At 36.1% G+C, this 13,514-nt stretch overlaps 3 protein-coding genes across 3 annotated transcripts; 1 reads left to right on the top strand and 2 right to left on the bottom strand.

Annotated features, from left to right (window-relative positions):
* Positions 1 to 433: 433 nt before the first annotated feature.
* LOC135206368 (uncharacterized) lies at positions 434 to 9,967 on the top strand. Its single transcript, XM_064237785.1, has 10 exons — positions 434 to 496; positions 1,416 to 1,457; positions 1,592 to 1,621; positions 1,824 to 1,856; positions 2,076 to 2,105; positions 2,322 to 2,354; positions 6,895 to 6,924; positions 7,111 to 7,143; positions 7,578 to 7,610; positions 9,861 to 9,967. The coding sequence occupies exons 1-10, from the start codon at positions 475 to 477 to the stop codon at positions 9,965 to 9,967; spliced, it is 393 nt and encodes a 130-aa protein (XP_064093855.1). The 5' UTR covers positions 434 to 474.
* Positions 9,968 to 10,823: 856 nt separating this feature from the next.
* LOC135206367 (uncharacterized) lies at positions 10,824 to 11,560 on the bottom strand. The gene is made up of 2 exons (XM_064237784.1): positions 11,118 to 11,560; positions 10,824 to 10,899 (listed from the first exon to the last, which is right to left on the bottom strand). The coding sequence occupies exons 1-2, from the start codon at positions 11,558 to 11,560 to the stop codon at positions 10,824 to 10,826; spliced, it is 519 nt and encodes a 172-aa protein (XP_064093854.1).
* Positions 11,561 to 12,259: 699 nt separating this feature from the next.
* On the bottom strand, positions 12,260 to 13,112 carry LOC135206366 (uncharacterized). The gene is made up of 2 exons (XM_064237783.1): positions 12,883 to 13,112; positions 12,260 to 12,719 (listed from the first exon to the last, which is right to left on the bottom strand). Exons 1-2 carry the CDS (start codon positions 13,110 to 13,112, stop codon positions 12,260 to 12,262), a joined length of 690 nt encoding a protein of 229 aa, XP_064093853.1.
* Between the last annotated feature and the right edge of the window lie 402 nt (positions 13,113 to 13,514).

Here is a 13,514-nt window from a genome sequence, read left to right as displayed (position 1 = left end):
AATTTTGTAAGTTTTCTCTGGGACTTATATACGTACATGCTGCTTGATTTACAGTGCATCCAATTATTCTCATTCTAATGGCATGATACATTGTCACAGACAGACTCACTATGGACGAAATTCACATTAGTGTAGATGCAGATTGTCCTCAGTTTCAAAGGATCTGTAATGATGATTTAAAATAACAGGGAACATCGCCTTCGTTTTGCTAACATGTGTTGATGATTGTGTATATGTTTATTTATCGATTAAGAAATCTCTCTTATTGTTATCTCATCAATTCGTTTTCTTTTGTGATCGCATACGTATCAAAAAATTTCTTGTACAGAAGCTAACATTGCCGATGAATGACACTTGAGGCTTTGTCATGTGAATAATAACTTTTCATTTTAGATTAAGTCATTGAAATGAAACCAAGTAATTTCCAACTTCTTTTCAGGAGGAATATCACTCTTGCACCTGAGGAAGCTGAATATGATACAGGAGAAACTAAACGGTAAGGATAAATTCACTTCCCAGTTGACATAGCAGTGACAGCATTTATTGTCATTTATAGATTATACATAATTGAATTTTACCTCTCAAGTAACAACTGATAAATATTTCTTACCTTGAAAGCAAAAAATCTGGTCTACCTTTTGAAGGTATCTGTAACAGTGTATTTCATTTTCACTTATAACTTCACTGAAAGGTTTTACAAGTTAGTCTCTGCTCTCCATTCTGGATATGAGGAACTTCTACAGAAAATTCCAGGTAGGTCTCAGGTGTCGAATCCTGCGTCAATTCAAGGACTTAAAAATCCCTGAGAAATTAAGCTTCTTTATATTCTCCTTCTTCCACATGAGTGTAATAACTCCCTTGGAGGAATTGTGCATGGCAAACGTAATTAGTTTTCATCAGTCATATTATATTAATCTCTCTGAGTAGGAAATATTCATCGATCAAACACACAACGGAACTATCTCTTGTCTTTGGTATATAAACTTAGGTGAAGAAAGAGAAATAGTGAATGAATCGGGGCTCGTTACTTATTTCTTCGACATTTTGGAGCCAGTGAAATCAGAGTCCTCATAAACTTTGATAGGAAGCAACCTACGTAAATCTTACTTTTGTATGTTTAAGACTTGGTTCCAAGATCTGCTAGATGAACACAAAGTTCTCTCCATCGCCATAACCTTAAGGAATGTCTCGTCAAGAAATAATCAGTTGCATTAGCAAATTCCATCTGATCCTCTTCAATTTCGTCTTCCGAGTTGCATGTCATTTTCTAGCCTTGTACACTAGTGCAGTCATCCCTTACAAATCTTCACCTTCAAAGGAATTGATGCTGCTAACAGAATCACTGATATATGCGCATATACTGTGGTTCCCATCAATGAAGTCAGTGTTTTTGAAACGTTGCTTTCTATTTTCAGAAGTGTACACGAAGTTTTGCGATATGGAGGAGAATCTTACAGGTAAGAAACAATCTTTTTCTTACTTACATTATTTGCGTTTATAATCATGATAATGAATTGACAATGGCATAGCTGATCTCATTTTTCATCTTTCTATTGGAATCAGTGACAATAAAATAAATTTCTTTTTGCAGGATTTCGTTGGGCACTGCATCGTGTGGAAAGTACGTGTAACCCAGATAATAATATTTCTCTTCTTTTCATGATAATGTAATTGCCTGTCTGTCTATCATAACAATCTACATACTGTCATATCATTTAAAATTGGGATGGGTCCCATCCAATAACTTTACTTCCAAGAGAATCACCATTTAGAATTCTTGACAAAAGTCAAATTTTACAAATCATTGCCTTTGCTTCCTTCAGATACAGTGGACACCAACCAGGAATCCTTGGAAAGTAAGTGCATTATTCATCAATGTTACCGAAAGAATACGTTGACCAGTCATGTGATGTTTATTCTCAGATATAACTATGAATATCATAATGTAATCTCTTACTCATAACACAATTATCTACACAAATTGCGAGGAGGGAAATTCATCAACAGAAGTCCTCCTTTAAAATACAAAGTTAAGTTTGCCTGTCATTCATTAAGAAGACCATTTTTCTTTTCAGATTTCCATCGTAAACTGGAACACGTGAAAGGTATTTTCAACCCCCTGGGGTATTTTCCTTTTCTCTTTTTATCCTGCAACTAAGCAAAACTAAGTCTGTTCATCTTGAGTGAATTTGAGAATAAAATTCATGATAAAACCCCAAGTCTTCCTCGTGACAGAGTCCTTTAGAGACGAGACTGACAGTATTTAGGATTGGTTAGAGAATCGAAGTTTTAAGAGGCTATTGATGTTTTCTTTCCTCCAGGTGCAGTGAACAACAACAAGGACTCTTTGCAAAGTAAGTGCATTTATTCACCACGTCTTCACTTATCCGAATACACTAGGGAAATCATTAATCAACGTTCAACAGAAACCAGTTTCCAAAACCATTGGAGTTTATGAGTTCAGTTGTAGAGAATGTGTTAAGTCATATTCGGTATCACTAGATAATCTCTCTCGAAAAGATTAACGCAACATAAAAGATCAGTTAGATATGGACAACATAGTTCGGAAAATTTCTATCTTATAAACTGGTATAGACAACAACAACAACATTCTTTTAGGAATTGCTTGACCCTTTAAATATTTCAGCTTTAATTGTCATTACTTATGTATATATATATATATATATATATATAATATATATATATATATATATATATATATATATATATATATATATATATATACGTATATATACAAATGAGCAATGACAAACAAAGCAGAAATATTTAGAGTATATATATATATATATATATATATATATATATATATATATAGATATATATATATATATATATATATATATATATATATATATACATATATATATATATATATATATATATATCATCGGAGGGTGGAGAGATACCAAAATCCTTTAAAGTTATTTATTTTCCTGACGTTTCAGGACCATGTGTCCCATTTTCGAAGCTAAAAAATTAAAAGAATAACAGAATTAAAATAAGACTCAGATTAAAACATGACAAAAAGTTATTTCTTAACAAAATGCAAATTAGGTACAGAAGAAGGAAACAGTGATTACCAAGTAGTGCTGAAGGCAAAAGCTGAGTGACTGTCAGGGTCCGTTTTGGTGCCGACGGAAACTCAAGAGAGGTACAGAGGAGTTGACGTGGACTGAGCATTTAGTTGGGGAACCAGTTGTTTGATAAAAAGAGATTCGAGTATTGCCAATTGGTGTTCGTTTGGAGCTTTGCCTATGATTTTGAAATCCTTGTAATTTATATTGTATTTGCATTTTTTCCCATGATCTCTAATACAGGAAAATTCGGCGTTTGATAGTTTGACACCCGTACGATAGCTAACGCCACGATGGGAATCTAATCTTACCTTTAACAACCTCTGGGTGGAGCCCACGTACTTCCCCAGGTCACATCTGGGGCAATTAAACAAATATATGACTCTCGAGGTCATCAAAGGAAGCAGACTCTCTTTATATTTAAACAAGGACTTGATGGTCATTGGGTTACATGGGATCAATTTTAAGTTGACTGCCGGTAGGTATTTGCTTACAATAAATCTCAGTTCTTGATAAAAAGGGCTATCATAGATTAGGGGGACACTAGCGTACAGATGTAGTTTTGGTACCGTTAGCAGTTCAAACTTTGGGTGGAAGATATTATTTAGAAATTTTCGCAATTGTTTGTAAAAGAGTTCTGATGGAAAACAGTTATTTACAAAGTATTGATGGAGAAATGTAATTTCTTCATGAAACGTATTCCACCTGGATGTTAAAGTAAACGCTCTGTGGAAGAGAGTAGACAGGGAATTTAACTTGAAATTAAAAAAGCAGTGGATATAAAAGTTAGAACCCAGACCAGTAACCGTTCTCTTTCTAAAAACAGTGGTATTAAAATGTTTGTTAAGTCTAAAAACCAACACATCAAGGAAGGGCAGTTTATTTTCATTTTCATATTCAATTGTGAACTTAATATTTGGATGCATTTCATTGGCAAGTTCGAGGAATTCGTCTGCCCGATCTTTATTTCTAAATAATAGGAATGTGTCGTCAACATATCTGCTATAAAATGGAGAGTGACAAGCCAGAGGTCAGCCGTCCAGCAACTGCTCCTCCAGGGAGCACATGAAAATATTAGCAAAAGTGGGGCCTAAAGGTGATCCCATGGCCATACCATCGACTTGTACGTATGCTTTTCCATTAAAAATGAAGGCAGTGTCCAGCACCGCCAACTGAAGTAACTTTTCAAAATCTGTGATATTAAAATTATTAAAAGGAACATCTGGCTTTGGAAAAATTCGATTTAAAATAATTTCTATTGTTTCTTCCACTGGGATATTAGTAAAAAGTGACTCGACATCCAATCTAGTCATAAAAAGGTCCGAGTCTTGTGGTAAAATCCTTTCTTTAAAGTTTTCTGAATTTTTAATGCTATACTCATGAGTAGTTAAAGAAGCTTCAAGTGGGACAAGAAATTTGGCCAATTTATAATTATGGGTATCATATGAGGTGAGCATGGGTCTCATTGGGATACCTTCCTTGTGAATCTTAGGTAACCCATACATTACTCCGAACGAAGCACCTGTACTGTATAACAATTCGTAAGTGTCGGTACTGATAATATTACGGTCTTTTAGGCTTTTAAGGAAATGGTTTATTCGATCCTCTACTTTAAAAATGGATGAGTATTGAGGTTCACCTATTTTTTGGAATTTTGTTTCTTCACCCAAAATATTTTCCATTTTTGATACATATTCCTGTTTGTTTAGAATTACAGTACCTTTTCCTTTATCCGGTCTGGTTATTATCAACTCATCATGTTTACCCAGTTCTTTGAGGATATTTAGATCATTTTTAGAAAGGAATGGTGTCCATTGTTATACAGTACAAGTGCTTCGTTCGGAGTAATGTATGGGTTACCTAAGATTCACAAGGAAGGTATCCCAATGAGACCCATGCTCACCTCATATGATACCCCTAATTATAAATTGGCTAAATTTCTTGTCCCACTTGAAGCTTCTTTAACTACTCATGAGTATAGCATTAAAAATTCAGAAAACTTTAAAGAAAGGATTTTACCACAAGACTCGGACCTTTTTATGACTAGTCTGGATGTTGAGTCATTTTTAATGGAAAAGCATATGTACAAGTCGATGGTATGGCCATGGAATCTCCTTTAGGCCCCACTTTTGCTAATATTTTCATGTGCTCCCTGGAGGAGCAGTTGCTGGACGGCTGCCCTCTGGCTTGTCACTCTCTATTTTATAGCAGATATGTTGACGACACATTCCTATTATTTAGAAATAAAGATCGGGCAGACGAATTCCTCGAACTTGCTAATGAAATGCATCCAAATATTAAGTTCACAATTGAATATGAAAATGAAAATAAACTGCCCTTCCTTGATGTGTTGGTTTTTAGACTTAACAAACATTTTAATACCACTGTTTTTAGAAAGAGAACGGTTACTGGTCTGGGTTCTAACTTTTATATCCACTGCTTTTTTAATTTCAAGTTAAATTCCCTGTCTACTCTCTTCCACAGAGCGTTTACTTTAACATCCAGGTGGAATACGTTTCATGAATAAATTACATTTCTCCATCAATACTTTGTAAATAACTGTTTTCCATCAGAACTCTTTTACAAACAATTGCGAAAATTTCTAAATAATATCTTCCACCCAAAGTTTGAACTGCCAACGGTACCAAAACTACATCTGTACGCTAGTGTCCCCCTAATCTATGATAGCCCTTTTTATCAAGAACTGAGATTTATTGTAAGCAAATACCTACCGGCAGTCAACTTAAAATTGATCCCATGTAACCCAATGACCATCAAGTCCTTGTTTAAATATAAAGAGAGTCTGCTTCCTTTGATGACCTCGAGAGTCATATATTTGTTTAATTGCCCCAGATGTGACCTGGGGAAGTACGTGGGCTCCACCCAGAGGTTGTTAAAGGTAAGATTAGATTCCCATCGTGGCGTTAGCTATCGTACGGGTGTCAAACTATCAAACCCCGAATTTTCCTGTATTAGAGATCATGGGAAAAAATGCAAATACAATATAAATTACAAGGATTTCAAAATCATAGGCAAAGCTCCCAACGAACACTAATTGGCAATACTCGAATCTCTTTTTATCAAACAACTGGTTCCCCAACTAAATGCTCAGTCCACGTCAACTCCTCTGTCCTCTCTTGAGTTTCCGTCGGCACCAAAACGGACCCTGACAGTCACTCAGCTTTTGCCTTCAGCACTACTTGGTAATCACTGTTTCCTTCTTCTGTACCTAATTTGTATTTTGTTAAGAAATAACTTTTTATCATGTTTTAATCTGAGTCTTATTTTAATTCTGTTATTATTTTAATTTTTTAGCTTCGAAAATGGGACACATGGTCCTGAAACGTCAGGAAAATAAATAACTTTAAAGGATTTTTGTATCTCTCCACCCTCCGATGACGCTTATCTGGTTTCAAGCAACCGCCTTCAACTTTAGTATATAATATATATATATATTATATATATATATATATATATATATAATATATATATATATATATATATACATGAGTAATGACAAACAGCTGAAATATTTAAATTGTCAAGCAATTCCTAAAAGAATGTTATATATCTTATATATATATATAATATATATAATATATATATATATATATATATATATATATATATATATATATATACATATATAGATACATATATACATGGTAACAGACAACCTTTTTCTGACTTGTGTTATTTGAGTTTATAATCATAATAATGAATTAACAATGACATAACTGATCTCATCATTCATCTTCCTATTGGAATTACTGACAGTAAAATAAATTTCTTTTTGCAGAACTTCATCGTAACTTGGAAGCCGTGAAAGGTACGTGTAACCCAGATTATAATATTTCTATTCTTTTCATGACAACATAATTGCCTGTAAGTTCATCATAATAATTCACTTACTGTCAAATCATTCGAAATTGGGATGGGTACCATGCAATAAGACTGATTTTAGAGTTCTTGACAGAAGTCAAATTTTTCAAGCCATTGCCTTTGTTTCCTTCAGGTGCAGTGGACAGCAACCAGGTCTCCTTGCGAAGTAAGTGCATTTATTCATCAATGTTATGGAAAGAGAACGTTGACCAGTCAGGTGATTTCTATTAGCAGATATGCCTATGAATAACATAATGCATCTCTTACTCATAATGCAATGATCAACAAAAATTGTGAGGTGGGAAATTCGTCAACAGAAGGCATCCTTTAAAATAAAAAGTTAATTTTTCCTTTCTATCATTAGAAGAAAGGTATATTATTCTGAACCCGCTGGGGTGTTTTCCTTTTCTCTTTTTATCCTGCAACTAAGCAAAACTAAGTCTGTTTATCTTGAGTGAATTTGAGAATAACGACCAAAAATCATGATAATATCCCAAGTCTTCCTCGTGACAAAGTCCTTTAGAGACGAGAATGATAATATTTAAGATTGCTTAGAGAATCTAAGATTTTTAGAGACCATTGTTGTTTTTTTTTCTCCAGGTGCAGTGAATAACAACCAGAACTCCTTGCAAAGTAAGTGCATTTATTCACGTCTTCAGGCTAGGTAATGTAAAGACATTAGCATAGATAACGACAAAAACATTCTCTTAGGAAATGATAAACACTCTAAAGCCAATATTTCTTTTTTGTTTGTCATTCCTTATGTATATAGGTGTGTGCATAAATAAATTCTTCTGTTAAAACAGGATACGTCTCAAGTATAAATTGCCCATTAAAACATTGTTTTTAAGCTAAGGAATATATTTTGTGGACTTACCTCCACCCTTATCAAGCAGTGACCGACAGAAGGAGTTTCTTTGGGGAAATATGTAGTAGGAGATATCCCCTTAGGTGATGCTTGGGGACGTCGCTGAGCCATCGTGGGTTCTGTTAATTGTCTTTATCCGCTTAATCATTGCCTTAAGGAAGATGTTGTCTATCTGGTCAGAGTCCCAGGCTCCATTGGAAAGGTTGATTCGATCATCTTATTGTTTTTTTTATCTGAAGATTCCACCATTTGACATTTATATCGACAGCTGATCTCGTATAAAATTCGAGATGAGTTCCAGTCCATGGTGTGGTTGGTGTTAATCATATGATGGAAAATTGCCGAACTATTTTTTCCATATCTAACTGATCGTTTACGTTGCATTAATCTTTCCGAGAGAGATTTACCACTATTACCACTATTACCTACAAGGTATTTCATAAACTCCTATATTTTTGTAAACTGGTTTGTGCTGAACGTTGATTAATGATTTCCCTTGTGTATTTGGATAAGTGAAAATAAATGGGTTCGAGGGGCCTAAGGTTTCTGTGATCTCGCGAAAATTATTCACGTGAGGGATTAAGATTTTATTTGTGTATTTTTTCTTTTATTTGTTTCCTGTAGTTTTGAAAAAAAAAATGCTTTTTACTTTACGTATGGCTTTTTCTATTGTGTGCTTGGGATAATTTAACCAGATAATTGATTTCTGGTTGTTTCAAGTTCTTTGTTAAGAAAATCTGAGGAGCAAATTCTCATGGCTCTAAGAAACAAGTTACTTGCTATGCAGTTTGACTGAAATGTCATGATAGCTGTAAAAAATGTATGTATGAAAGTGAGAATGTCGCTTTCCTGCAGACAACGAATTTATAGTTGTTATTACTTCTGATGAGAAATGTCCCAATAGATTTCTTCAGAAAAATCAGAAACATGGTAAAAGTATGAAAATATAGAAATTTTGGAAAATTTTTGAACAATCAATTCCAAGTTACCTTATTTCTTAGCCCACCCCAAAACTCACGCACATTACATTCTTTTCCGTCCCATAATCTCATGTGCTGGAGATTTTAACTACAGAATCTCTAAATGGTTAGCCGAGCTACTATCCCCCTTTTTAGGAACTTTTTCTCCTAGCCATATAAAACATACAGGAGACTTTTGCAACAAATTCAGGTAGGCAAATATCCCTGTACTTCTCAGCCTAGACGTAGGCTCCTTTTTTCGGGAAAGTACCCATAAAAGATGTATTAATGTTCCTCAAAAACAAAATAGAGCCATGCACTGACCACTTCCCCATAGCGTTGAATAAAATAATGCAATTTATAGAGCTCTGCATCACTAATAACATATTTTCCTTTGGTGATAACTTTTACCATAAATAATTCGGTTGCAGTATGGGTAGCCCACTCAGCCCTGTGTTAGCAAACTTATATATGGAGTAGTTTGAAATAGTAATTATAAACCCTATCAAACCTGCAGATATGATTTAGCTTCGTTATGTACAGGACATCTTAACATATTGGAAAAGCGAGTGGGGCGATTTTGATGTCTTTCTACAAGAATTAAATTCTTCGGCCCAGAGCATAACATTTAAAGTAGAATGGGAAAACAATAAACAAATCCCGTTTTTAGATATCTTAATCATCAGAACTAATAACAACTATAAATTCACTGTCTATATGGAGGCGACATTCTCACTTTCATACATTCATTTTTGCAGCTATCATGACATCTCATTTAAACTGGGCATAGCAAGTAATTTATTTCTTAGAGCCATGAGAATTTGCTCCCCAGATTTTCTTAACAAGGAATTTGAAACAATCAGAAATCAACTTAGCTTATTAAAATACCCTAACACTATAATAGAAAAAGCCATACACAAACCTACAGAAAACAAAGAAAAGAAAAAATACACAAACAAAATCATAATCCCTCACGTGGATAATTTACGAGAGATCACACAAACCTTAGGTCCCTCGAACCCTTCATTTTCACTTATCCGTATCCGAATACACTAGGGAAATCATTAATCAACGTTCAGCAGAAACCAGTTTACAAAAACATTGGAGTTTATGAGTTCCCTTGTAGAGAATGTGATAAGAAATATTTCGATATCACAGGATAATCTCTCTCGGAGAGATTAACGCAACATAAAAGATCAGTTAGATATGGACAACATAGTTTGGAAAATTTCTATTATATAAATAACACGAACCACACCATGGATTGGAACTCATCCCGAATTTCATACAAGACCAGCTGTCGACACAAATGTCAAATGGTGGAATCTTCACTAATCTTCTTCCTAGCTGGTTCCCATTTCTTATATGGGGTCGATGTTTCGGATGAGCCGTTTCCATCTATTTCTATCCTGTGCTTCTACCTCATCAATTCCCTTCTCATGTAAGTCTCCTCTCACACAGTCCTTCCATCTCATTCTTGGTTTCCCTCTCTCCTTCTTCCTTGAACCTCCATCCCCATAGTATATCTTCCAGCGTGGTCCTCATCTCTCCTCAACAGGTGTCCATACCATCTCAACCTCCCCTCCTGCACTTTCTTTGATATTTCCACCACCTTAGTCGACCCCCTTATGTCGTCATTTCTGATCCTATCCTCTCTTGTCACCCCAGACATCCACCTAAGCATTCTCATTTCTACCACATCCATCTCCTTCTCCTCTGTCTTTCTCTTGTTTGCTGTTTCAGTACCATACAGCACTGCTGCTCCTACCAACATCTTGTGAAATTTTCCTTTTAACCTCAGCGGTACTCTTTTATCACAAAGAACTCCAGAGGCCACTCTTCAGTTGTTCCTGCCTGCCTGTACCCGATGTTTTACTTCTTCTTCCATACTTCCTCTAGCGTTAACAAAGGATCTCAAATACTTAAACTTATCAACTTTCTTTATTTGTTCTCCACCAAGCTGAATACTTTCTCTTATTATCCCCCTCATTGGTGGCACACATATATTCTGTCTTAGATCTACTTATTCTCATTCCTCTCTCCTCCAGTACTTGTCTCCATCTTTCCAATTTCATTTCCAGATCTTCCCTGCTCTCTGTGCATAGAACAGTATCATCTGCATACAATATGCTCCATGGTACAGCCTCCCTTACTTCCTCTATTATAACGTCCATCACTATGATAAAGATAAATGGGCTTAGAGCCGACCCCTGGTGTAATCCTACTCTCACCTCAAAACCCTCTGTCTCCCCAACACTGCTCCTCACTCTGGTAAATACATTCCAGTACATCTCTTGTATCAATCGCACATACTTCTCTGGCACCATCTTCTCCCTCAGACTCCTCCATACCTCTTGACTTGGGACTTGGTCATAAACCTTTTCAAGCTCAATGAATATCATATGTATTTCCCTTTGCTTTTCCCTGAATTTCTCCATTAGCTGCCTCAGACAAAATATACCATCTGCTGTTCCCCTTCCCCTCATAAATCCCATCTGCTTTTTACCTATTTGTATTTCATCTCTCAACCTGGCATCTATCATCCTTTCCAGTATCTTCAAAGTGTGGGACATCGATTTAATACCCCTATAACTACCATACTCTTGGACATCGCCTTTCCCTTTAAAAATTGGGATTGACATACTCCCACGCCACTCATGTGGTACCTTTTCCTGCTCAAGGATCTTTATCATAAGATCGTACCGTATATCCACTCCTTCATCTCCTAATGCTTTCCATGCCTCCACAGGAATCATGTCTGGTCCGGTTGCCTTCCCATTCTTCAGCTTTTTCCAGTGTATTTAGTACCTCTTGCCTAGAAAACTTCATTACCAGGCCAATGTTCACTTGCCCATCCTCTCTTATTAGTCTATTATTTTCTTCATTTAACAACTGTTCGAAATATTCTTTCCATCTCTTCATAATGTCTTCCTCCTTTCTAAGTACTACACCATCTTGATCTTTTATTTGTTTAATATGTGTGATATCTTTGGTGCTCTTATTTCTAGCCTTTGATAGCTTGATCATCTTGTTTAATCCTTCCTTTGTCCCTAGCTCATTATACACATTATCATAAGATTTTGCTTTAGCTTGGGTTACCACCTTTTTCACCAACTTGTTTTTCTCTCTCTATCTTTGTCTTCCATTGACTTCAGCACTTCCCATCTTTTCTTCGCCTCCTTATCTTTTACTACTTTCTCAATGTCTTCATCCCACCACGAACTCTCCTTTTCTTCGCATATGATACCAGATGTCTCTCCCAGCAGCTCCTTTCCTTGCCTTCTCATTATTGCTGCATTACATGCCCAACATTCTTCAACATCGTCAATTCCTATATCAATATCCTCCAAAACCCTCCTCTTAAACTCTCTCTTTTTATCCCCTTCCCTCACTAATTTGTACCATCTAATTTTCCTTATATATTTTAGCTTTGGTTTTTCTTTCGCTTTTTAGCTTCAAATCCGTACATAGCAGTCTGTGTTGGGGGCTACATGGTCGTCTGGAATAACTTTGCAGTTCTTGACCTCCACCAGTTTTATCCTTTTATACAGGAAGTAGTCTATCTGGGAGCATCTTCCCCCACTCCTATATGTTATTAGGTGTTCCCTTCTCTTCGTAAAGAATGAGTTTGCTATTGCCATGTCAAATGATATAGCAAAGTCCACTACACTCTCTCCTTCTGGTTTTCTCTCCCCAGTTCCATGGCCCCCATGCACCTGACCAATTGCCTCTTTTTCATTTCCAACATGGCCATTCAAATCCACCCCCACTATCACCCTCTCGTGTTCTTCCAGTTCTTGCATTACTCCATCCATGTCTCTCCAGAAATTTCCCTTCTCTTCTTCTGTGCAACCAACTTGTGGTGCATATACACTTATAATATCCAGAACCTCTCCTCCATAACATATCCTCAATCTGATGATAAGGTCATTCTTTCTGTGCACTTCTATCACTGTATTCTATAGTTCACCAGACAGTACTATGCCAACTCCATTTCTAGAAACCTCGTTTATTTGTTCTACTATATTATAGCTTATATCCATCACCAAACTCTTTAGCTTTATTTCTTTTGCATTACGTTTCTTGCACATACATAAGATCTACTTTCTTTTCTCTCATCAAGGCAGCCAACTCTCTACCTCTCTCAGTCATGGATCCAATATTAAGCTGACATACTCTAAATCCAGAGTGAGCTCGCTTCTTTAGCGGTACCTGCTCCTGATGCAGTTGCCCTCGCCTTATTACAGAGTTAGGGTGATGTCTCTGTGCGTCGTTTACAGAGTACGCCCTAGCATTACCTCTTTCCATATTTTTGGCTCATTCCATTTTTAGGTTTTGGCACTGAGTTTTACAGCGGGATGCCCTTCCTGACACCAAGCCTCCCTATTCATCCGTCCGGGCTAGGGACCGGCACCCACAAGGACTTGCTTGTCCCTCAGGTGGCTAAATTGGAATCTTCACTAATAAAGCAAGATAATAGGATTAACTTTTTCAATGGAGCCTGGTACTCTGACCAGATAGACAATATCTTCTGTCTGGCAATGATAATGCGGATTAAGGAAATTAAGAGAACCCTGGATGGCTCGGCGATATCCCCAGGCATAAGCTAATCACTCAAGGGCATATTTTCTACTATATATTTCATTAATGAAACTCCTGTCATTCACAACTTGGGTCCACCAAAGTATAGTCCTTAGCTTTAAAAAAGAC

Source organism: Macrobrachium nipponense, chromosome 29, assembly GCF_015104395.2.
Source record: "Macrobrachium nipponense isolate FS-2020 chromosome 29, ASM1510439v2, whole genome shotgun sequence".
Lineage (NCBI taxonomy): Eukaryota > Metazoa > Arthropoda > Malacostraca > Decapoda > Palaemonidae > Macrobrachium > Macrobrachium nipponense.
Note: the sequence above shows the minus strand (reverse complement) of the source record. Positions and strands in the feature narration are given on the sequence as shown.

What these genes read in the sequence shown, in the direction of transcription:
- LOC135206368 (XM_064237785.1), top strand. Translation starts at nt 475, where the DNA reads ATGATACAGGAGAAACTAAACG. An exon ending in TAAACTGGAACACGTGAAAG is followed by an intron (nt 2,106 to 2,321) that starts GTATTTTCAACC and finishes TCTTTCCTCCAG; the next exon opens with GTGCAGTGAACAACAACAAG. An exon ending in CAACCAGAACTCCTTGCAAA is followed by an intron (nt 7,611 to 9,860) that starts GTAAGTGCATTT and finishes CGAATACACTAG; the next exon opens with GGAAATCATTAATCAACGTT.
- LOC135206367 (XM_064237784.1), bottom strand. Translation starts at nt 11,560, where the DNA reads ATGATTCCTGTGGAGGCATGGAAAGCATTAGGAGATGAAGGAGTGGAT. An exon ending in GAGAAGATGGTGCCAGAGAA is followed by an intron (nt 10,900 to 11,117) that starts GTATGTGCGATT and finishes TTCTATGCACAG; the next exon opens with AGAGCAGGGAAGATCTGGAA.
- LOC135206366 (XM_064237783.1), bottom strand. Translation starts at nt 13,112, where the DNA reads ATGGAAAGAGGTAATGCTAGGGCGTACTCTGTAAACGACGCACAGAGA. An exon ending in CTTATGTATGTGCAAGAAAC is followed by an intron (nt 12,720 to 12,882) that starts GTAATGCAAAAG and finishes CCTTATCATCAG; the next exon opens with ATTGAGGATATGTTATGGAG.